This window comes from Chiloscyllium punctatum, chromosome 6, assembly GCF_047496795.1.
Source record: "Chiloscyllium punctatum isolate Juve2018m chromosome 6, sChiPun1.3, whole genome shotgun sequence".
NCBI classification, from domain to species: domain Eukaryota; kingdom Metazoa; phylum Chordata; class Chondrichthyes; order Orectolobiformes; family Hemiscylliidae; genus Chiloscyllium; species Chiloscyllium punctatum.
Window position 1 is genome coordinate 49,631,602 of NC_092744.1, and position 25,562 is coordinate 49,657,163.

At 39.5% G+C, this 25,562-nt stretch overlaps 1 protein-coding gene across 14 annotated transcripts in view; it reads right to left on the bottom strand.

The window, feature by feature from the left end:
- Nucleotides 1-25,562, bottom strand: part of nlgn1 (neuroligin 1) — a 689,649-nt gene that overhangs the window by 11,656 nt on the left and 652,431 nt on the right. For 11 of the 14 annotated variants that reach the window (XM_072572610.1, XM_072572621.1, XM_072572609.1 and 8 more), the window contains one exon: nucleotides 452-664. In XM_072572610.1, the coding sequence (XP_072428711.1) occupies nucleotides 452-664 (213 nt within the window). The remainder of the gene's footprint in view (nucleotides 1-451; nucleotides 665-25,562) is intronic. The other 3 variants (XM_072572618.1, XM_072572615.1, XM_072572612.1) reach the window with 1 other exon arrangement.

Genomic DNA, 25,562 nt, shown 5'->3' on the forward strand with positions numbered 1-25,562 from the left:
ATAACATCACTGGTGCCAAAGTGAAAATAGGAAGTGCAGCGGCATGACAAAAGGCCTTTCATATGTCTGCCCGTCATTAGTAATATAATTTGGCAGCATATATTTCAAGAAGTGGGCTTACTTTGACAGACAACCACTTTTATAAGAAAGGGTAAGAACCAAAAAACATCAGCTACTTTGATGTGCTGGTGTGCTGTTCAGAAGTCCACTAGAATTTGTGATTTGCTGTTATTTATAAAGATCAACAGGTTAGAGAAAGTGTGTCACTCAAAATGTGAGCATGCACATAAGAGTTGACTCAGGATAAAAAAAATCTAATACAGCCAAAGAGATTGCTCTTTTCTGAGTTTCAGTAAACAATTATATAGAAATATATACAGAGCATCACATGATACTAATGGCGGTGACATGCAGACACCAAAATTGTCAAAATTTTCAACCTGCTTAATACCTTTGGTTGAATTGCTCCAACGGTTACCTTCAGAATAATGGGATAAAGTCAACAGATTGACACAAGAGGCACCAGCGCCTGATCCAAAAACAGTTATTCGTAATGGATCGCCACTGAAGAAAGCAATATTTTCACTAATCCAACGTAATGCTTGTATTTGATCAAGAAGCCCATAATTTCCTTTAGCAGCTTGGTCACCGGTGCTTAAAAATCCTGTGCAGGAAAGAATAAAGAAATAAATTTAGACTAATTAGTTGACAGATTAAAAGAAATAAATATGCTGAGCAATTTTTCTGCTGTACTTTCATTATTTGTACCATACCGCTCTACACACATTTCATCATACAATACAAGAAGATCTGATTTCAAAATATCACAAGGTTTTGATTTTAAGTAAACCAAAAAATTAGAAAAACTGGTTCTAAGTAAGGTGATAAGAGGATAAATTCATTCATATACAGAATATAAAATTTTACCATGAGCCAACAGCTGCATGACAGACACAACATCCCTTACTGGCATCACTGAAGAGCTGATAATGGCCCAGAGCACTGTCTGTTCTACTAATTGACGTAAATGGTGTTAACATGAATGAACGTCTCCCTCAGAGTTTTAGAACTGAGTCACTGTAAAAAGAGTTCTAATTATTTGTTTTCACACCACAGCTAATCTTTTTCCCCTGAAGAGATTAAAACATTGTCATCTGTTAAGGTCATTCACCAATTCCCAGAAAACTCCACTCCTACCAAGATATATTATGCAGAGAATTATAGGTAAGGATCTACAGCTTAATGATTATGCATATTTTTAATTGGTTAAATGATCATCCACTACTTCCAATTTTGCTTTATTTGAACCAAATTCTCTCTACTGGGTATATATGAAATTCTATTGATTAAATCGTAAAATGTGCGATATTTGCACATTTACATGAGAACATCTGTAGTTACTGTCAAAAAGGTAATGAAGACTTAACAATCTGCCGCCAGTACTTTGAAACTAAAAAAAAAGTAACTCTTAATTATGATTAAATTCATGAAGCTCTTGAATTTGGTGTTTTAAAGTTTAAACTATTCAGCCAACACAATATATTATTTTCCAAACCAATATCTTGAGTTTGAGATTGGTTTACAATAGCCATGTGAAATGAATACACAGTGAATGATTAGCCATACTGTATCAAAACATGTTCAAGCATAAAGAACTGAAAGCTCTAACTGAGGGCTGAGGGAATGTGTATATAAACAAAGCTGTAAATGAAGAGTTTTTGCAGAAAGTCCCATGAACTCTAGCAGCATTAATTTGACAAAATAGAGTTAGACCCAAACATGCAAAAAAAACTTTGAGTGAAGTAATTTTTTTAACTCAGCCCTAAATTATAAGGCTGTTACTCTGAAATTATGTTCATCCCGTGTTTTAGATTCCCTGACCAGTGGAAACAATCTCTTTGAATCCACCCTATCAAGCCCTTTCAAAATCTTATAAATTTCAATGAGATTGCCTCTCACTGTTCTAAACTCCAGAGAATGTAGAATCAATTTGTTCAGTCCCTCATCTAAGACATACACACATATCTCAGGGACTAATTTAGTGAACCTTTGCTCTAGTGTCTCCAATGTAAATATATCTTCTTTAATGTGGAGACCTAAACCTGCACTCCGGATGTATTATCACCAAAACTCTGTACAACTACATTAGGACTTATTTATTCCTGCAGTCCAACTGCCTTGCAATAAAGGTCAACTTGTCATTTACCAATAAATCTTTGCATTTCTTGAACAAGCACAGTCCAAGTCACTATGAACTTCAGCATTTAGAAGTTTTACACATTTCACTCTTTAGACCAAAGCAAAGAACTTCTCATTTCTCTATATTATAATTCATTTCCGGTCTTGTTGCCCACTAATGTAACATTTTATATCACATTGCACACCTGCTGTGCCCTCCCCACAGCTTATTTCCGATCTACTTTTGTACCATTAGAAAACTTACACATATTACTCTGTCTCTTCATTGGTCATTAATATAAGTTGCAAACTGAGGACCAACACTGGCCCTTGTGGTACTCCTACATGCACTCCTGGACATCTGGATGATTAAGGACACCTAAGTTAGACTCCTATTTATTGACTCTAGCTTCACCTTCAACATCATAATTGCAACCAAACTCTCTCCAAACTCAGAGACTTAGGACTCTGCTCCACACTCTGCAACTGGTTCCTCGACTTCCTGACCCACAGGCCACAATCAGTAAGGATAGGCACTAACACCTTCTCCACAATAATCCTCAACACCATTGCCCCACAAGGCTACATACTCAATCTCTTACTATTATTCTTATATGTGGCCAAATGCAACTTTTATTCTATTTACAAATTTGCTGGCGATACCTCCATAGTGGTCAGATTTTAAACATTGATGAAACAGAGGTTTTAAAAAATTATTTGTTTTGGGATGTGGGCAGTGCTGGCTGGCAAGTTGTTGGAGATGATACTGAGGGACAGGATCTACCAATATTTGGATTGTCAAAGTCTGATTAGGAATAGTCAGCATGGATTGGTACATGGGAAGTCATGTCTGACAAATCTTTTAGATGTGGACGTGCTGGTGTTGAACTGGGATGTACAAAGTTAAAAATCACACAACACCAGGATATTGTCCAACAGGTTTAGGGTGTAGGTTTGCTCGCTGAGCTGTAGGTTTGATATCCAGACGTTTCATTACCTGGCTAGGTAACATCATCAGTGGCGACCTCCAAGTGAAGCAAGGCTGTTGTCTCCTGCTTTCTATTTGTATCTTTCTCCTGGATGGGGTTCCTAGGGTTTGTGGTGATGTCATTTCCTGTTCATTTTTTGAGGGGTTGAAAGACCTGGATTTTTTTTTTCAATATGTAATTTCAGTTACATCACACTGTAAACTTTTGCTATAAATTCTGTGTCCTCCGATCTTATACTCCATAACCACCTGATGAAGGATCAGCGCTCTGAAAGCTAGTGCTTCCAAATAAACCTGTTGGACTATAACCTGGTGTTGTGAGATTTCTTTTAGAGTTTTCAAAGAGGTAACCAAGAGGACAGATGAAGCTAGGACAGTGGATGTTGTCTAAATTAACTTTAGTAAGGCCTTTGACAAGGTCTCGCACGGAAGGCTAGTCACGAAGGTTAGGTCTTATGGGATCCAGACAGAGCTAGCTGATTGGATTCAAAATTGGTTCGTCGGTAGGAAGCAGAGAATGAAGGTTGGTCTGGAGGCCTGTGACTCGTGGTGTGCCACAAGTGTTGGTGCTGGTACCTTTGCTATTTGTTATTTACATAAATGATCTGCATGTGAATGTACAAGGCACAATGAATAAGTTTGCAGATGATACAAAATTAGGAGGTATCATTGATAGTGAAGAAGGTAATCAAAAATTACACAAGGATCTTGATGGGATGGGGAACTGGGCTAAAGATTGACAAATGCAATTCAATACTGATAAGTGTGAGGTGTTGCACTTTGGAAAGTCAAACCCCAAGGTAGGACTTATACAGTAAATGGTAAGATCCTGAAGAGTGTTATGGAACAGAGGGACCTAGGAGTACAAGTAAGTAGTTCTTTGAAAGCAGCATCACAGGCAGACAGGGTAGTGAAGAAGGAATTTACATGCTGGCCTTCATCAGGCAAGGTATTAAATACAGGAATTGGGATGTCATATTGTTTAAGTCATTGGTGAGGCCACACTTGGAGTATTGTGTACAGTTTTAGTCACTGTGTTATAAGAAAGACACAGTTAAAATGGAGGGAGAGCAAAGAGCGTTGCCAGGACTAGTAGTTCTGAGTTATAGGGAGAGGTTAGCCAGGATAGGACTTTATTCCTTGGAACATAGTAGAATGAGGGGTGACCTAATTGAGGTGTCTAAAATCACGAAGAGCAAAGATGGGATGAATGCATATCATCTTTTTCCCAGGGGGAAATGATTTAAGAAGGACCTGAGGGGCAACTTCTTCATGCAGAGAGTGGTGTGCATATGGAATCGAGTGCCAGAGAAAGTGGTTGAGGCAGGTACAATAGCAACATTTAAAGAACATTTGGATAGGTACATGGATGGGAAGGGTTTAGAGAGATATGGACCAAATGCAGGCAATTGAAATTCGCTAAGTGAGCGCCAAGGTCAGCATGGATCAGTTTGGCTGAAGGGCCTGTTTCCATGTTGTATTTCTCTATGACTCTATTGCCCATCCCTAATTGCCCTTGAGAAGGTGGTGGTGAACTGTCTTCATTAAATGCTGCTGTGATTTGACCCACAATGCCATTAGGGAGGGAATTCCAGGTTTTGACCCAGTGACAGTGAAGGAACCGTGATATATTTCCACGTCAGGATGGTGAGTGGCTTGGAGAGGAACTTGAAGGTGGTGTCCTTGTATCTGCTGTCCTTGTCCTTCTAGATGGAAGTGGTCTTGGGTTTGGAAGGTGCTGTCTGAGGATCTTTGGTGAATTTCTGCATAGGAAAGAGTACAGAGAATGCTACAGAAAGACTATAGTACAGAAAGAGATAGACAGCTTAGTGGCATGGTGTAAAGACAACAATCTATTCCTCAATGTCAGCAAATTAAGGAATGAGTCATCAACTTCAGGCAGCAGAGTGAAGGACATGCCCTTGTCTATGTCAATAGCGCTGAGTTGGAGATAGTCGAGTACTTCATAGAGTCATAGAGATGTACAGCACAGAAACAGATCATTCAGTCCAACTCATCCATGCCGACCAGATATCCTAAATAAATCTATTCCCACTTGCCAGTATTTGGTCCATATTCATCTAAACCCTTCCTACTCATTTACCCACCCAGATGCCTTTTAAATGTTGTAATTGTCACAGCCTCCACCACTTCTTCTGGCAGCCTATTCCATATACGCACCACCCTCTGTGTGAAAAAGTTTCCCCTTAGGTCCTTTTTAAATCTTTCCCTTCTTAACTTAATTATATGCCCTCTAGTTTTGACCCACCCTAGGGAAAAGACCTTGTCTATTTACCTTTTCCATGCCCCTCATGATTTTACAAACCTCTACAAGGTCACCCATCAGCCTCCAAAGCTCCATGGAAAATTGCGCCAGCTTAGTCAGCCTCTCACTCCAGCTCAAACCCTCCAACCCTGGCAACAAGCTTGCAAATCTTCTCTGATCCCTTTCAAGTTTCACAACATTTTTCCTAAAGCAGGAACACCAGAACTGCACACAGTATTCCAAAAGTGGCCTAACTCATATCCTCCACAGGCATAACATGACCTCCCAATTCATATACTCAAGACACTGATCAATAAAGGCAAGTATACCAAACACCTTCTTCACTATCTTGTCTACCTGGGATTCCAGGACCTATGAATCTGGACTCCAAGGCCTCTTCATTCAGCAACACCTCCTGGACCATAGCATTAATTGTATAAGGGCTACCCTGATTTACTTTTCCAAAATGCAGTACCTCACATTTATCTACATAAGAACTAGGAACAGGAGTAGGCCATCTGGCCCTTCGAGCCCGCTCCGTCATTCAATGAGATCATGGCTGATCTTTTCGTGGCCTCAGCTCCACTTACCCGTCCTCTTACCATAACCCTTAATTCTTTTAGTGTTCAAAAAATTACCTATCTTAGCTTTAAAAACATTCACTTTGGAAGCTTCAACTACTTCACTGGGCATAAAATTGCACAGATTCACAATCCTCTGGGTGAAGAAGTTCCTTCTCAATTTGATCCAAAACCTGAGGATCACATTTTGAGCCTATGCCCTCTTGAACAAGTTTCACCCACCAGTGGAAATATTGTCTCTACTTCTATCTTTCTATTTCTTTCATAATTTTAAGTTTCAACAAGAACCCCACCCCTACTCAAGATTCCTATGAATATATTCCCAGACTACCTCAATGTCTCTTCATAAACCAAACCCCTCAAGTCCAGAATCAACCTAGTGAACTTCCTCTCCACTCCCTCTAGTGTCAGTATATCCTTCTCAGATAAAGAGACCAAAACTGCATGTAGTACTCCAGGTGTGGCCTCACCAGCACCCTGTACAGCTGCAACATAACCCCCCTGCTTTTAAACTCAATCCCTTTAGCAATGAAGGACAGAATTCCATTTGCCTTCCTAATTACCTGTTGCACCTGTAGACCAACCTTCTGTGATTAAACTTTGAAATTAAACTTCATTTGCCACTCCTTGGCCATTGGCCCATCTGATCAAGATCCTGTTGTACTCTGAGGTAACCTTCTTTGCTGTCTACTACACCTCTAACTTTGGTGTCATCTTCAAACTTACTAACCATATGTCCTACATTCACATCCAAATCATTTATATAAATGATGAAAAGCATTGGACCTAGCACGGATCCTTGTGACACACCACTGGTCACCAACCTCCAGTTTGAAAAGCAACCCTCAACCATCACCCTCTTCAAGCTCCTAGAATTAAATATCACCAACAATCTATTCTGGTCCATCCATGTTGACACTACAGTCAGGATAATGCCTCCATTTCCTCAGAAGGCTAAGGAAATTCAGCATGAACATAATGACTCTTATGAATTTTTATAGATGCGCCATAGAAAGCATCCTATCTGTATGTATCACAGCTTGGTATGAAGACTGCTCTCCCCAAGACCATAAGAAATTTCACAGTCCAGTCCATCTTGCAAACCAGCCTTCCTTCCACTGACTCTTTCTACACTTCCCGTTGCCTTGGAAGCAGCTAACATAAGCAATGACTTCTCTCATCAGGCAGAAGATACAAACGTTTGAAAACACATACCAACAGATTCAAGAACAGCTTCTTCCCTGCTATTATTAGACTGTTGAATGGACCTCTCATAAATTTGAGTTGATCTTTCTCTGCACCTTCTCTGTAGTTGTAACACAGTATTCTGCATTATGTTCTAATACACTGATGTACTTATGTAAGGTGGGACTTGTCAAGTATGCATACAAAACAATACTTTTCATTGTATCTCAGTACATGTGACAATAACAAACCAAATCAAATCCACGTTCCACTGCCTGCCAATTTGAAAATGTCCTGCTTATGCCCATTCTCTGCATTTTATCCATCAACCAACCCTCTATTCATGCTAATATATTACCCCAACTCAATTTGTGTGGCGTCTTATTTAACTCACTAGTTGAAATTTCTAACTACGGTAAATCTGTCAAACAGGATTTCATTTCAGCAAAATCCATGCACTTCTTCTAATTATATTATGCTTTTCGAAGTGAACTGTTAAGACTCTTTTAGGAATAGATTGCAACATTTTCCCAACTATTGATGTTGGGCAAATTGGCTGGTGGTCCCGGTTCTCACTCTCTTCTTGAAAGGCAGTGTAATGCTTGCCAACTGTCAATCTGATGGGGGCATTCATGGATCGAAGGCATTTAGAAAATTACAGATAGGGCATCTAACATTTCAACTGATATCTCTTTCAGAATCCTAGGTTTGTGGGTCATCAGGTCCTGGATATTTGTCAAATTTTAGTCTCTTACCTTTCCCCAAGCCTGAAGAAAGATATTCTGTTTCCACTGGTTGGTATCAGTAACTAGGGGCTACAATTTCAAGATTGTCAGAAAGAGTGAGATGAGGAGAAACTTCTTTACCTACAGAAATGTTAGGATTTAGAATGCATTGCCTGGGAGAGTGCTGGAGGCGGACTCTATATGAGAGCTGGATATATATTTGAAAAGGATGAACAGAGAAGTTAACGGAGATAGGGTTGGAGAATGGGACCACGTTTCGGGAGCCAGTACGAATGATCTCATTCTGTACTGTAAATCTTTATGATTCTATGATTCTTTTTCTCTATTGGTATTAATTTCTTGACACCCTCTCTCTTTTTTAAACAGTAATCTCACTGTCATTTTTTTCTACTGTGAATACAGACAAATAATATTTGTTCAATGTCTCTACCATTTCCTCGTTTACCCATGGAAATTTGTCCTGTCTCTACTTCTAGTACACCATTAGTTACATTAACTAGTCTCTACCTTAACATGTTCTTATGAAAGTCCTAATGCTGGGTTTTATATTTCTAGCTCATTTACGCTTATACTCTGCTTCTTGCCTTTTTTGCACTTTTTGGTAGACCTTTACTATTTTCTGAAAGGCTCCAAAACCTGAAACAGTTATTCCTTTTTGTAGTACTGTAATGTCTCTCCTTCTAATCTAACACAATTCTTAACCTCTTGAGCAAGTCAAAGTTGGGTCTTTCTTGCTGAGTTTTTGTTTTTCAATGAAATGTACTTCTGGAGAACATTTTGTTTCTTTAAATATTTTCCATTGTTCATTAAAAGCCGCAACTTCTAGTGTACTTCCCTAATTAACGTTAGTCATTTCTCTTCTCTTAACTTTACTTAAGTTTGGGATTCTTTTTTATGATTGGAGCATACCACTTTCAAATTCAATGGTAATATGGTTATTTCCCCATGGATCTTATGACATTACAAATTAACCCTGCTTCACTATACGATATTTGACTTAAATTAGCTTTATCCCAAATTTGTTTCATAAAGTATTTTTCCAAAAAAAATTCTAAAAACTCATCTTTTAGACCATTCTTATCAATTTGATTGTCTCAGTCTATATGAAGATTGAAATCCTCCACAATTATTACATTGCCTTTTTTTAAAAGCTCCAAATTTAATCACTAGGACATTAGTTACAGTCATACTCAAGTGGCACCCTCCCCAATGAAATAGTTCACTCATACATGAGTACCATTTCCAGAAAACCATGATTCAAATCTCTTTTTCCAACATCAATCTTTGAGCCACACATTTAATTCTCTAATCTGCTTGACCCTATGGTGATTGGCACATGGTATGGATAACTATTCAGTGATAATCACTTTTAATGTTCTGCATTTTATTTTGGAGTATTATTAACCTACTCAGTACAAATTATTAAATAAAGTAAAAATATTTTCACGTTATCAGGATTAGTATTGCTTTGCCTGGTTGTAATAAACCTTATCCAATGTAAAATACAAAGACAAACTAATGTTAAGTACAAAGGCAATGTAACTGTGAACGACAGTATCATGTTTAATCAGAATGCCCGTATTATGTAAGAGCAATTTAACTTTTAATGCTGTATTTAATCTTAAACAAAACAATTAGAGTAACAATTTCTTAAAATACAGGGTGCGAACACCAAACTATTACCAAGAATGAAAGGGTTAAAAATAATTTGTTCCTAGATCTATAAACCATCTTCCTAATCAATAACAAGGAATTGTGATTTGCTGAATGCATTACATAGGGAAATAATAATCAGTTCAGAATTGCTGGGCAAGTTGACATTATAACTCTGCAGGGGGAGAGACAATTGGTTTCCATGAAGATTTTATATATGAGATACATTTGAGTCAACTCAGGATTGAAAACTGAGGCAAAAAAGTGAGGACTGCAGATGCTGGAAATCAGAGTTAAGATTAGAGTGGTACTGGAAAAGCACAGCAGGTCAGGCAGCATCTGAGGAGCAGGAAAATCGATGTTTTGGGCAAAACCCTTCATCAGGACTGAAGAATTGAAAATTGAATGGCATTCCAGAAGTTAAATATTTAAATTTAAAATCAATACTAACAATAGTCCTGGGACATTCTCACAGAATGTTCCCATAGTCTAGAATGTTGGCTTTGTTTGAGAAAAATAACTGAATATAGTATGTGTAATGGGAACTGCCACACTGGGACTAAACTGAAGTGGAATATATAAATCTATTTGATTTAATTCATACTCGGAAATATCCAACATTTCATTTAAGCCTGTTGCGCTATAACATTCACAGCAGAATTCATTTATTTTCTATCTGCAGGTTATTCACTATATCATTCCCTCATTCAAGCTTGCATTTATGCCAAAAAAAAACAGCAATGGTACGTGAATACAGTTTTACTCAAAATATCTGAAAATACAACTTTGAAATAAATCACTTTAACAAGTTGAGTTCATGTTACAGTCAGGAACAACAGTGAACCATTTTCAGAAATCTACATTTTATCTAAAACTAATCTCTGCATAACAGGCCTACAGGCATGGACATTCTGGTGGTGAGACAGATAGCACTACAGACCTAAAAATGTCAAGTTAGATATTCCTAGTGATAGATGACCTTGACACGTGTAATTCTTTTCAGATTTCTGCAAATTAATTTTGTGTTCATTTTTTTCCGTATAGGGCTGAGAATGAACACAAGATTAATCTCTGAAAATGACAATTTCTCAGTCATCATAAAATTATAATAAAAATCAATTTACTTATTATAAAGTATTTTGAATTGCCATGACTTAAACAGACTTTCTGCCACAAAAGTACTTTATTGAAAAGTTTTCATTGTTTACATTCATAAATGTGTTGCCTGCTAGCAAATTATTCCATCCTATTTGAAATTTAAATAATGTTAATTTAACATAAAAGTGTCTGCAGTATGTACATTTGAACCAGTTAAAAACAAACAATCAGTGGAATCAGTCAGAACTTTCCCCCAGGCATTTGATACTCAACAAAGTGGAATCATTTCTGGGTCGTTACCCTGCACATTTTGAACGCATCCTTTCCATTGTCTCACTTTGTTGTGGTTCTGTTCGCCGAGCTGGGAATTTGTGTTGCAGATGTTTCGTCCCCTGTCTAGGTGATATCCTCATTCTTGGGAGCCTCCTGTGAAGCGCTTCTGTGATGTTTCCTCCGGCTTCCTCCGGAGCACCCGAGCTACAAATCTTCTTACAAACTTTGAATACCTACGGGCGAGAGACGCTAAGACAAGCTAGGAAATGGGAATCCTGTGCCAATCGCCTAAGCGCCACATACAAACAACTCCGGTTCCAAATGCCAGAGGAAACATCCCAGAAGTGCTTCACAGGAGGCTCCCAAGCACTGAGGATGTCACCTAGACAGGGGACGAAACGTCTGCAACACAAATTCCCAGCTCGGCGAACACAACCACAACAACGAGCACCTGAGCTACAAATCTTCTCACAAACTTTGAGCCTCACTTTATGGGAAGCAGCCAATTAACATGCCGCTTCTGCATTCACTATCCAATTAGTAAAGAACACCAGGACCCTGAGATAGGAATGCAAGACATCATGACTCGCTTCAATGCAGCCCACTATTCCCACTGTAAGACTGGTGGAAATGCTGCTGAAGGCCAGGGTGATGAAAAAGCCAGACACACTGTGCATTCCATTAGCATCTGTGGTGTGGCTGGAAAGCAACAAATAACATTATTGCAGTGCTTAATAGTAAGAATGCAAATTGGGCAGAAAGCAACTTTGCCATTTACTGCCACTGGGCTCATCAGTAGCCTGAAAGGTTTGGGCTTTGATCTCCAATTGCTGGAGCATGCACCACTCCCAAAGTCTGCATTATTGAAAAATACATATGGTTTAATTGCTCCTTTAGGTGTCTTAATTGGCTTCCTGCTGGTGCCACAAGGAACTAGTCTCCAAAGAATTTGCATGGAGGTCATAAGATGTCGCTAAGTTGGTCCATCGTGCTGCATTACAAACTGTCCATGCTATTCCCAAAAACAACTTCACAGGACTAAGAAAATCCAGTTTAATGAATTAATCTAAACATTTATTTCCGGCACTTATATCTGTCTGAAAATATGGATAATATTGAAAATGGTGGTCTATAAAAAAGCAACAAAATCTGCAGTGCACTTTGCTGTTTGCTATTTGCTATAAATATTTTAAAAATGAATTAGAAATCAATATCAAATGTAAACTTATAATATATTGGTCCTAAAGGAAGTCAAATGCTATTGTATATTCCTCAAATTAACTAATGATGGAAGAGTTAATCTACATCTTCTATAATTCCATCTTGGTGTACTTTAATTAAGAAATAAATGGCCTATGAAGTAATTTATATTCATAGATTAGGTGTCAACTGTGAAGAATTGCTGCTCAAATTATAATGGGTTTCTGGAGCAAAGGCTGACTTCTTTAATGGTGGTCCTTTTTTTGTCTAATTTTCACATGGAGCAAACACTGTTCAGGGATTTTAATGCAACCTGCTATGCTTTCAATGGCAACAACTTACATTAATAGAGCCTAATATAGCCAGGTTTCCAACTCATTTCACAGCTACATCATAAAATAAAAAAAAACTGACAGTGGAATGGAATTAGAACAGGTGGCCAAAAGCTTAGCCAAAAAGGTATATTTTAAGGAGCGTCTTATAGGAGGAGAGAGAAGTGGAAATATGGGGAGACTTAGTGAGGGATTTCTAGAGCTTGGAGCTAAGGGTGTTGAAAGTGCAGCCACCAATGGTGAGACACGGGAAGTGAGGATGCACAAGAGGTCAGAGTTGTTGGAACAGAGAGCTGAATTTTATCGCTTAGCAGCAGGTCTTGGTCCTTTTGGGGCTGAAAGGAGGAAGTGATCCTACTTTAGCAGGCGGTCGGTACTGATGCAGCATATTGTCAGCACAAATAAAAGGATATACGCAGGACTGACATTCAGCTGTGGATGGCTGTCCGACCCCAGAAACTGCTATCACAATCAAAGAGCCAGCAGCTGAACAGAACCTCCAATTGGAGTAGTTTGGTTTGAGGCTATAGCTCTATGAAGAGGATACATAAGTGGCTGAGTATTCTTGAAGACAAGTCAGTGAGCTTGGATTCTCTCCCTCCAGGACTTGATGACCAAGGAAGGTGCATTTGTGTGTTACCAAACAGACTTAGTATTAACTTGTAGATTCTTCCAGAATTCATCAATGATAAATGGTAAGAGCAGGAGGGATTCCTGGTCAGCCATGTGAAGGAGAAAATTGTAGCCTCTACCATAACTCCACATAGCTCTAGGCTGCAATTTCGAGACTAATTAGCTTATTGGCTCAACAGCTGATGTGGATCATATTGGTGACAAAAGTAAGGGGGGGGGGGCTGATCCCTGTTTCAGTTGAGATGGAGTTAGGACCAGCTTCCTCGCCAGGCATATGGTACAGGTATGGTACATATGGTACAGGCATAGGGCATATGGCCCTATTCATCAGACAAGGCCTCAGGCAGACAACTCAAGAAGAAAAATAATTTAACATATTCGTAAATACACGTTTTGCTGCATGTTACCTTTGTCTTATATAAATCAGCACCAATAGCAAGCTCCACAACTGCAGTTATATTACACTATGGACCTAGAAGAACAAAGTTGTAAACACAGTTGAAGAGATCTACAATCTTTCGAAATTGAGACTGACTGTGAATTACATTCTTCCTTCCAGCTATTTTCATTCATGCTCAAATACATGTGCAGACAGCCATTTCAAGGCCTTTTTAAAATATTTTAGCAGAGTGTGGCTGCCACAATCACTTTCCCATGGGATGAATAAACCTAATACTAAGTTTATCAAGTGCCAATAGTCCATTGGATAGCTACTCCAGAGTTATGCTCAACACATTGTCAATTCTGAGAAATTTGAGTTGCCTTGCTTGAAGAAATGTCCCTAATGTGTTTTGGATACAAACTATACTTTCACCTTGATATAGAACAACTAAACAAATAAAAATGAACTTCAAGTTCTGTGATGCTATAACTTAATTAAAGTTTGTCTTTCCAGCAAGGGAACAAATTAGGTAGATTAACATCATAGAAATAGGCCATTTCACAAAACTAGTCTATGCTGGTCATGCTCTTTGTGAAATTCTAGCCATATTATTTAGCTAAGATTAAGTCATAGACACATATGTATGAAATACATGTATACAATGATTAAGTGTACAAATAAATAGAAAACAAAAGGCGGCGAATATAAATAAAACGACACAAACACTGAAACCTGAGTATCAAATTTGGCAAGGTATTTAAGTGATCATGGAAGTGATCATGGAGGGGAAGACACAAGTCACTGACTTACCTGTCAGTTTACCAGCAATATCCCACATCAGGCAAAGCAATTGGTAGGCAATTAACTGGAATTTAAAGTCAATTAAGATCTGGAGTTCGATTTTTGCTAATGAGTCATTCTGTATTCTTGTTAAGAAAAGGATGATAAGATTATCAGGGGAGACGGGATTGCAAATTTAAGGTTAAAATCAGATCAGCCACGACCTTATTAAATGGCAGAGCAGGTTCGAGGGACTGAATGGCTACTCCTGCTCCTCGTTTTTATGTTCATATGAAGTGGGACGTTTGAGCTCAGTAGAAAGTGCCCTGACCAGCAAGATCTTCATTCTGAGGTTGTGGGGTTAGTGGATTCAGGGACTATAGGATGGAGTCAAATCTGTTGCTCTGCAGGAGCAGATCAGAGGTGGTTCCATGGCTGAAAGCCAGACTCTTAAAATGATTAACTTTGGAAGTTTTGTTTACACAGATGTAGACAGCATTTTCTTGAGTGACATATTTTTAAAAGTTATTTTTCTGTGATTTATTTTATCAATGTCTGAATGTTTGTTTTTACAAGATTAGGAGGAGTGAAGTGCTCACAACTTCTGTGACTGATTCCTTCATGGTCTTTTTTATTGACACTTTTACAGAGTTGTAGAAACATCATTTACTTTTCTGAGCACACATTTGCTTTTCTTTTATTCTTTCATGGGATGTGGGCACCGTTGACAAAGCAGGCAGCTGATGTCTATCAATAATTGTCCTTGAACTTAGTGGCTTGCTGGGCCATTTCAGTGGGCAATTCAGAATCAACCGTGATGCTATGGGCCTGAAGTCACACATGGTATATTTGGGGTGAAAATACAAGAAAGGACCACGATTGGCATGGATGTTCTAGAATTCAGGCCATGGTTCATAATTCCTCTGAGATCTGTGCACCACAAGTCATGGAGAAGTCACAAAACCTTCAAGGGCTGGGAGATGCCAACTTCAGAAAGGAGCTGAACAGGTCAGGAGTTCAAGATGTGTTCTCACTGCTTGCACCCTGATCCTAGAGTGGTGAAAATTGAAGGGATCAGCAATCAAGTCTTACCTACCAATGGTTTTAAGTGACTGAGTGTTGCTTCCAATTCTATGAATATCTGAACTCTAATATTTGATGCACCTACTGGTGTCAGACTTAGTGTAGGCACAGTTCACTTGACAGTTTTGAGACAGTCCCCACTTGCCTAGTCATTGCTGTGTCCCTGGTGACACTCTGGAGTAGGCTTATTCCATGACAGTGGCCCTGCCTTGAGTCAGAGAGTGCTACAGCACAGAGACAGGTCCTTTGGCTCAAATTGGTCCATGCCGACCAAAATTAGAATGGTGCTGGAAATGCACAGGCGTCAGGCAGCATCCGAGAAGCAGGAAAATTGACATTTCGGGCAGGAGCCCTTCATCAGGACCAAAATGCTCAATGCATGCTAACTCCATTTCCCTGCACTTAGCCCATATCCTTCTAATGCTTTCTTATCCATGGTATTTGTCCAAATGCCTTTTAAATATTGTTAATGTACCTGCCTCAACCACTTCCACTGATAGCTCTTTCCATATTTGTACCACCCTCTGTGTAAAAGGTTGCCCCTCAGATTCCCTTTTATTCTTTCCCCTCTACCCTTAAACTGATGCCCTCAATTCCCCAACCCTTAATTCCCCAACCCAGGGTAGGAGGCTGAGTACATTCACCCTATCCATGGCTCTCATGATCTTATACACTTTTGTGACAGCCCCCTTCAGTCTCCTATGCTCTAAAAAAAAGTCTGGCTTGTCCAACCTCACCCAATAACTCAGACCATTGAGTCCTGACAACATCCTTGTAAGTTTCTTCTGCAATCTTTTCAGTTTAATAACATGCTCCCTTTAGCAAGGTGACCAGAGCTGAATGCAATTCTCCAATGCAGCCTCACCAACGTCCTGTACAACTGCAACATAACTTCCCAGCTTCTATACTCATTGCCCTGACTGAAGAAGGCCAGTGTATCAAAAGCCTTCTTCACTGCCCTGTCTACCTGTGACTCCACTTTCAGAGCACCAGGTACCTGAATTCCAAGGTCCCACTATTCTATTGCACTCCTTAAGGACCTACCATTCGCCATGAAACTCCTACCTTGATTTGACTTTCCAAAATTAAAGACCTCACACTTAACTATATTAATCTCCATTTACCATTTCTCCGCCTTCCCCAGCTGATCAAGGTTCTGCTGCAATTTCTGAGAACCTTCCTCACTGTCCATGACACTGCCTATTTTAGTGTCATCTGCAAACTTACTAATCATACCTTGTACATTCTCATCCAGATCAGCGATATAGATAATAAACAGTAATAGGCTCAGCACTGACCCCTGAGGCACAGCGCTAGTCACAGGCCTCCGGTCTGACAAGCATCCTTCCACTATTACTCTCTGCTTCTTACCATCAAGCCAATTATGTATCCAATTTGACAGCTCCCCCTGGGTTCCATGCGATCTAACCTTCCATAACAACTTACCATGTGGAACCTTCTCAAAGGCCTTACTGAAATCCATATAGACTTTGTCTAACACCCTGCCCTCGTCAATCTTCCTGTCACTTCATCAAAGAACTCAAATTTGCGAGGCATGATCTCCCACACACAAAGCTACGCTGACTACTCCTAATCAAGCCCCGTCTTTCCACATGCATACCATATCTAATTCACATAACTCCAGTAACTTATCTACCACAGATGATAGGTTAACTGGTCTATAGTTCCCAGGCTTTTCTTTGCAGTCCTTCTTGAATGAGGGCACAACATTTGTTATCCTTCAGTCTTCCGGGACCTCATCAATGGCTAACGATGATGCAAAAATATCAGCCAGACCCCCCGCAATTTCATCTCTAGTCTCTTGCAGAATTCTTGGATATATCTGGTCAGGACTAGGAAACTTATCCATCTTCATACATTCTAAAATGCCTACTGTGATATGGACTGTCCCCAAGATATCACCACTAACTTACCCAAGTTCCCAAGTCTTCATGCCTTTCTCCACGGTAAGCACAGAGGAGAAATATTCATTGAGGACCTAGCCCATCCCCTGTGGTTCTACACAAACATGTCCACTTTGGTCCTTGAGGGATACTATTCTCTCTCTATTCTTTTTCCTTTTATACTTAAAGGTGCTTTTTCCTTTAATATAATGAAAGACCTTCTTTGGATTCACTCTAATCTTCTCAGCTAAGGCTATCAGTGTGCCCCTTTTTTGCCCTCCTGATTTCTTTCTTCAGTAAACTTCTGTATTCTTTGTATACCTCCAGGGATTCACTTGATCCCAGCTGCCTATACCTGAGTCATTCCTCATTCTTGTTTCTGGTCAAAGCCTCAATATCTCTTGTCATCCAGGGCTCCCTATTCCTGCCAACCTTGCCTTCATCCTCAAAGGAACATATCGACTTTGAACTTTAGTTATCGCACCTTTAAAGGCCTCCCACTTGTTGGAGGTCCCTTTGCCAGCAAACAAACTATTCCAATCAACCGTGCAAGCTCCTGTCTAATTCCATCAAAATTCACCTTAACCCAATTTTGAACTTGAACCTGTGGACCAGTTTTGTCCTGCTCCATAACTATTTTAAAATCAATAGAACTATGGTCACTGGTCCCAAAGTGCTTCCCCACTGTCACCTCAGTCACCTGTCCTGCCCTAATTCGCAAGAGTACGTTAAGTTTTGCCCCTTCCCGAGTAGGGCCCTCTACACTGCCCTGCATTTAAAAAAAATTATAACAAGTGCAACTCTATCATGAGGATGTTGAACAAAGGAAAATAAGAGATGCAGTGGACCATTTTGTGCTTCACTCTTGTCCCAAAAGATTATGGCTGTTCTTCTATCTTACCATATATGCACAGCTCTCTAGAGTGAGAATTCCAAAGATTCACAATCCTTTTATTGAATACATTTCTCTTCATCTCAGTCCAAAATGGTTAACCTGTTATTCTGACACTGTCCACTCTTTTCAGAGATTCCATCATCTAGGGGAAACATTTTCTGTACCACTACCTTGTTAAACCTTTTAAGAATTACATACATTTCAAACAGAATACTTCTCATCCTTCTAAACTGCAGAGAATAACAACCAGGATGTTTTATCTAGACATTAGGTGCTTTGAAAATGCAGATTAGGATTCTAATGCTTATTTAATGGCCCTGCTCAAAATTTGTGATCAACTGGGTACACTGTGTGCCACACCTGCTGAAATCAAGGTTAGATTTTCCAGGTTTTAGTTTTAGTGTTTAATTCATTGCCAGGAAAATTTACCTTGAAGAAGAACTGTTCTCTCTGACAGAATGTGTATATTACTTTAAGATTTTCACCTTCATTTCTTTCTACTGTATTTCCCTCCTAGTATTTGATATGGTGCCAATCCAAACCCCAAATCACAGCCACACCCATTTCCTCAGTGAGTGTCTCCAGTCTGGCACAATCCAGGCAGATTCCAGCTTTTTATTGTTCATTTTTTGAATCCATCAAGGTTAGTTATATCTGACACATGCAATTTTCCTTAGAATTCAGTTTTTACCATGTCCAAAGATCACACTCAATGCTGTATGCCATCACTTGGACACTTTCTTCAGCAGCACTGACTCTCACCATTTCTAGGAGTAGTGATGCTGGAAGAGCACAGCAGTTCAGGCAGCATCCAACGAGCAGCGAAATCGACGTTTCGGGCAAAAGCCCTTCATCAGGAATAAAGGCAGTGAGCCTGAAGCATGGAGAGATAAGCTAGAGGAGGGTGGGGGTGGGGAGAAAGTAGCATAGAGTACAATGGGTGAGTGGGGGAGGGGATGAAGGGGATAGGTCAAGGAGGAGAGGGTGGAGTGGATAGGTGGAAAAGAAGATAGGCAGGTTGGATAAGTCCAGAGAAGTCAAGGAGACAGTTACTGAGCTGGAAGTTTGAAACTAGGATGAGGTGGGGGAAGGGGAAATGAGGAAGCTGTTGAAGTCCACATTGATGCCCTGGGGTTGAAGTGTTCCGAGGCGGAAGATGAGGCGTTCTTCCTCCAGGCATCTGGTGGTGAGGGAGCGGCAGTGAAGGAGGCCCAGGACCTCCATGTCTTTGGCAGAGTGGGAGGGGGAGTTGAAATGTTGGGCCACGGGGCGGTTTGGTTGATTGGTGCGGGTGTCTCAGAGATGTTACCTAAAGCGCTCTGCTAGAAGGCGCCCAGTCTCCCCAATGTAGAGGAGACCACATCGGGAGCAACGGATTTCCCTCCCCACCCCTTTCCGCCTTCCACAAAGACCGTTCCCTCCATGACTACCTGGTCAGGTCCACACCCCCCCTACGACCCACCCTCCCATTCTGGCACTTTCCCCTGCCACCGCAGGAACTGTAAAACCTGTGCCCACACCTCCTCCCTCACCTCTATCCAAGGCCCTAAAGGAGCCTTCCACATCCATCAAAGTTTCACCTGCACATCCACCAATATCATTTATTGTATCCGTATTGTACCCCGTGGCCCATCAGAAATTGCTGGAAAGTCTCAGCAGGTCTAGGCAGCCTCCATGGAGAGAAATCAGAGTTAACATTTTAGGTCCAGTGACACTTCTTCAGAACATTTGAGATTTTTCCAGACATTTCTGATTTGCCTTTTTCTAATTCCCTTCTTTGCTGTACATTTACAAAATTCTCTGAACTTTCCCTATCTGATGCTGAATGACCGTTACCCAGCAAAGAATTCATCTTTATCTCCATCATGTTCCACCTCAATTATTTCCACGGTTAGTTCAATTTGACTTTTTCTTTGGTTGTCTTCTCCTCTGCATTAACTTATTTGGTCAGGACTAGACAGGGTAGATATAGGAAGAATGAGGAGTCAGCCTAATGATATGGGGTAAACTATTCCGGACTGAGACGCAAAAGAATTTCTTCACCTAGATAGTAGTGAACTTGTGGAATTTGCTACCACAGAAAGCAGTTGAGGCCAAAACATTGTAGATTTTCAAGAAAAAGTTGGAAATACCATGCGGAGCTAAAGAGATCAAAGAATATCAGGGAAAAGCAGGAACAGGCTATTGAGTTGAATAATCAGCCATGATTATAATGAAAAGTATGGCAGATTCGAAGGGCAAATGGCCTACACTTGCACCTATTTTTATGTTTCTCATAGTCCTCATTTCTTTGACCTGCCTCCAGATTTCTTCCTCTATCTAGTCCCCTTCCTTTGGTCTCTTGTCTACTTTTGGCCCATTAATTGTGAACTGTTAATTCTTAATTTCTCTGTTCTCCTCACTCATGCTAACCTGTTTCCCTCTGAATTTTGTTTGTCAGATCGAGCCCTAATATGGCTATCAACTCTGCTAATAAGTGTGATGATCTTCTGGAGATCTACCCTCCACAGATAGCTTCCTCGGGGGCCTCCAACACAGAATAGCCCACTTGCACCTTCTTTCCAAAATCCAATTATAGGACTGTCCTAATAACCAAGTTTTCAGCCTGTTCCTGCCACACTGAACTTAATTTTCCTATTTGACTTTATTTTTTAGTTCTTTTATCTCTGACTCTTCTGACACCTGGTGTTATTTCAACAATTAGCATTTCCTGATCATAACCAGCTCCTCTTCACCTTGGATGTTGAATTTCTTCATACCTCTACCTCCTACCAATACAGACTGAGGACTCCTCTCTTCTTCCTTGAACATAAACCTAATTATCAGCATCTTCCACTATCTGGCTGAACTTGTTCTGTCATTCTTTAGTATATCTCATTTCTACCAAATTAAAGCTGTTGCTATGGCACCCGCATAGATCCTAGTCATACCACACATGTTGTGCAGTTCCAAGCCTACTCAGGCTCCCTTCCTAATACTTTTCCCCCTTTATTACTGTATTGGTGTTATTTCCTGGAAATGAAAAACACATCAACTTTACATTCAATTTCCATCCTTCCCTCACTTTCAATTGATCCATTTCAGACATTACTTTACTTTACCAGTCTCCATTTCTGCCGATAGGGTTGGCACAGTGGCTTGGTTAGCATTGCTGCCTCACAGCGGCAGAGATCTGGGTTCGATTCCTGCTTCGGGTGACTCTGTGGAGTTTGCATGTTCTGCAGTGTCTGTGTGGGTTTCCTCTGGGTGCTCTGGTTTCCTTGCACAATCCTTAGCCATATGCAATCTCAGACATGACTTTCTTTGGGGTTCTTTTTGACAACTGTTGATTATTCTGCCATTTACATTCCCTCGGAATGAATATTTGTTCAATACTGTCAATACCACACATTATGTTTTTAGTTTCATGCTCTGTTATTTACATTCTCCTATCATCTTCCCCATATAGACCCTTTGTTTATTCTTTCTCTCCTTTTTCCCTTGCGATGGTACAAAACTTTATTCACTTTCCATTTTTAAGTAAAAATTAGTTACACTTTTTAAAACTTCTGTTTCTTTTCAGTCAGGAGCAGCAGAATTTGGAGCCCAAAATAGTTTCCTATGGCCCAGTATGTCAGCATGGGTGTCTGGCCTTCCTGACTTGCCAGTTTTATGCAGACAATGCCAAAGCCAATTTCCACTCAAGCTCTAGCTGATATCTTCAGATGTATATTTCACTGTACCACCTAATTCATGATGATTTCCAACACTGCATGAATTTCTCCCCAGCAATTTCAGTGCAATCAACAAGTTGAAAATCTCATGTCACTGTAAAAATAAACTGGACTCCTGACCATCAACATGAAAAGAAAACCAAACTTTCACAATAATAGTCCAGAACCTCCAATTAATGTTAGATTTGTCTGATGGTAGTCATATTACATTTCTGAATTTTTAACAGCCACACATCTGAGTCTGGTCAGTACCAGATGTCTTGATTGCAGCCTCAAGGCAATGAAAGCAAGGTGCAGCCAACTTTTTTTATACTTACTTGTGGGATGTGAACATTGTTGGCTAGCCAGCATTCAACCTCCCACCCACTCCATAACATGACAGGAAATTCCCTTTAAGGGCAACAAGAGCATAGAGATTTAAATTGCAAGGTGTGTGTAATAAGACTTTTATAGCTTTTTTTTTCCATTTCTTCTTCCAAAGAAATATTATTTTTATTGATTAATTATAAATGGAACAATTTTTAAAAAAAATTCTTAAACATATATTGCGATTGTCATTTAACAATCCTAGGCGTAATTTGATTTTCTTAGTTATTTCAACATTAAATGCTATTTAATGCTTTCAAGTGAATAAGAGTGGATGAGTGAAATAAGTGGGTATGGGGACTGATTTAAGTATAATAGGGAAGGGTATCAGGTGGCTAGGGTGTCCAGTGCCAAGTGGGCAGTGAGGCTAGTAGGTATGGAGGTGGGTAAGGAGGTGAGGATTTAAGGTAGTTGAGAAGGAATCAAATCAGGAAGGAAGTGGAAGCAGTTGGGTGAGGGCATTGGTGCTGTGGTGTTTGGGGGATCTGGACCTGTGGTTTAGAGCCAGGGTTTGAAAAGGGGTTTAGACTTGGGTCAGGTCAGATCAGATTTGTTGAGCCATCTGTGGGCTCTGGAGTACAGCCAGGGGTCAGCTCAGGGGCGGGGTGGAGGTTGGGTATCTATGAAAGGCTGGCAGGTAGTCAGGGCAGGGGAGGGGAGGGTGTGGTTAGTGTAGAGTTGGGGGATTATTGGTTAATAGTTCCCCAAGAATTAATGCAGTTTTTAATTCCTCTAACTTTTTGTGGATAACATTGAGCTATTTAAGTCAGGTTGCTCCGAAGTCTCTGACTCTTAATTTGCAGTTGGGGACTTTTTGCCTATTGGATGTTTCAATTCTTGGAATCAGCTGTGTCTGGAGGTCTCCCAATTCACATCTTCCAAATAGAAGATTTAGGTCAACATTTGGTGTTGGGAACTTAGGGATGCAGTCACTAAGAATTTTATTTCTTCTTATGTCAACACTAGTTTTATACAATTGAAAAGTAAAAACACATCTAATCTCCATTACTCCAAAAACTATATATTACACAAAAGTTATTAGGGGATAAATCAGGATCCTTGAGATTTTAGAATCTGTAAAAATGCCAATTATTGTAAGATTGTGGTGGGCCAGCTGAATTAATGTTTGGCTGCGAACAGATCTATTTTCATGCCCCGTTAGTTTTAGAACAGTTATACATGTAGCTAATACAGCAACAAAATGATGACATACTGCAGCGACAGGTGTGCCCACACAGAATTGAAGCACACGAAGTGACGCCTTTGAAATAAGGTACCTCCCATTCTCATGCAAAGTTAAATGTAACATCCAAAGATTCAAACTACTAGCAGGTTTAACATGATAACATTGAATTTATTTAGGCTTGATCACTGCCCTCTTGTTATCAGAATGATTTTATACCACAATTATTAAGATGCTATTGTACAATACTTTATAGTATTATTTTGTATTTATCAGTGAAGCTAAAAGTGAAATTGTATGCATGAAAATATAGTCTATTTAAAAGGGACGACATAAATTTTAATATAAAATCTGGAACTATTGTAAATCTGAAAGAAAAACAGAAAATTCTGGAGATGTGATGTGGATCTGTTGGTGTTATTGTTAACCCTTCCAAGAAAAGTAATAAACTCAAAATATTAGTCCATCTTTTTCCATTTTGGATGCTATACATTTCCAGCACAATCTAACTTACAAGAAATGAAATGTAAGAATGAAATTTAAACTGAAATGCATTGAGAAATGTTTTGCACAACTAAGAAATAGACAAAATATTGTTATTTTTGTTCAAAAAAATTATGGAGTGATGCACTGGTTCACTGATGTTCATGTAGGAAGGAAATCTGCTGTTCATATCTGGTCTGGTCTACAAACAACTCCAGACGAAAAGCAATGTGGCTGATGACTCTTAACTGCTGTCTGAAATAGCTGAGTAAAACCCTGTATTGTATCAAATGGTGATGAAAATGTCTTCTAACAACGAAACCAGATAACCAAATTGCATTGACCAATTACCAGATGTTGCAAAGACACACTTAGCCCAATGAACCCTGCAAAATTCTCTAGTCTTCAGACCCTGTTAAGTTTATGCATCAGATCACACACAAGAAATAAACATGCTGCTGATTATCATCTATCCTCCCTCAGCTGGTACATCAATACCTATCTATGTTGTACATGAGTTGGAAAAGGCCCTGAAGGTAGCAAAGGCGCAGAATGCATACAGAGAGGTGGGCATTTGGGCAATGAACATTAATATCTCTCAAAAGCATTACCATACCACCGCAACTGTTAAGCTGGTAGGATCCTGAAGAACATAGCTTCTAACTGGGCCCAGGAACAGAGGAAAAGGAGTAGGCCATTACGATTCTTGAAGCTATTCTGTCAGGGAATAAGATCATGATGGTTTTACGTTCTAAATTAATTTATTGGACTTTTATATCCTGTAGAACCTTTCATTAATAAAATCTATTTCAGAAATAAATGTAACAATTTTCTTAGTATAACTTGCCATTTGCAGAAAAGCTCTAAAACTCTACCATACTCATGTTTCCTAATTTCATTCCTATCAGTTCGAAGTCATTTTTTACACTTATCGAAATTCCAGACTTCATGAAAATAGTTTTGTGTGGAAATATTTTCTAACTACATTATTTATTCCTATTAATATTTGTAAACTTCACCCAACTCATCTTAGTTTTGTACCAAACAGTATCATTTGCAAGGTAAATGCTTCCAATGTGTATTTTGCAAAGTGCTACATATTAAACTGATTACATGCACTGTCAAAATCTTGGACCCTCATGTGCGTGTACCTATATCACATGGACTACAGCAGTTCAAGAAGATAGCTCAACATTACTTTCTCAAGAGCAATTAGGAATTGATAATAATTGACAGTAATGCCTACATCCTGTGAATGATTGTTAAAAATACTGCATAGGACATCATGCAATAATTGGAGCTCAACCATTCCAGCAAAATGTAGTGACCAACACCATGAGAGAACTTGTGATCTACCCATAATGCAGCTTCTGGTAGCCACAGCCTCAACTTTCATTGCAACTCAGAAAGAAGCCACATGAAACCTGTTCAAGTGAGATCATCTGCCATCAGCTTCAGTGGAAGCTAACATTTTGCAGCCATTACAGAAGCACTGCATAAACAGATTAGAACTAGTAAAAGCATGTTGAAGGCTGATACTATGGGAATGCACAGTTCTGTAAATATTATTGAATGCATTATTGGATAAAGTTGAGAAAGGTGCTTTGTTGGTGGTTTTTAATTCAGAATGTCCACCTCTG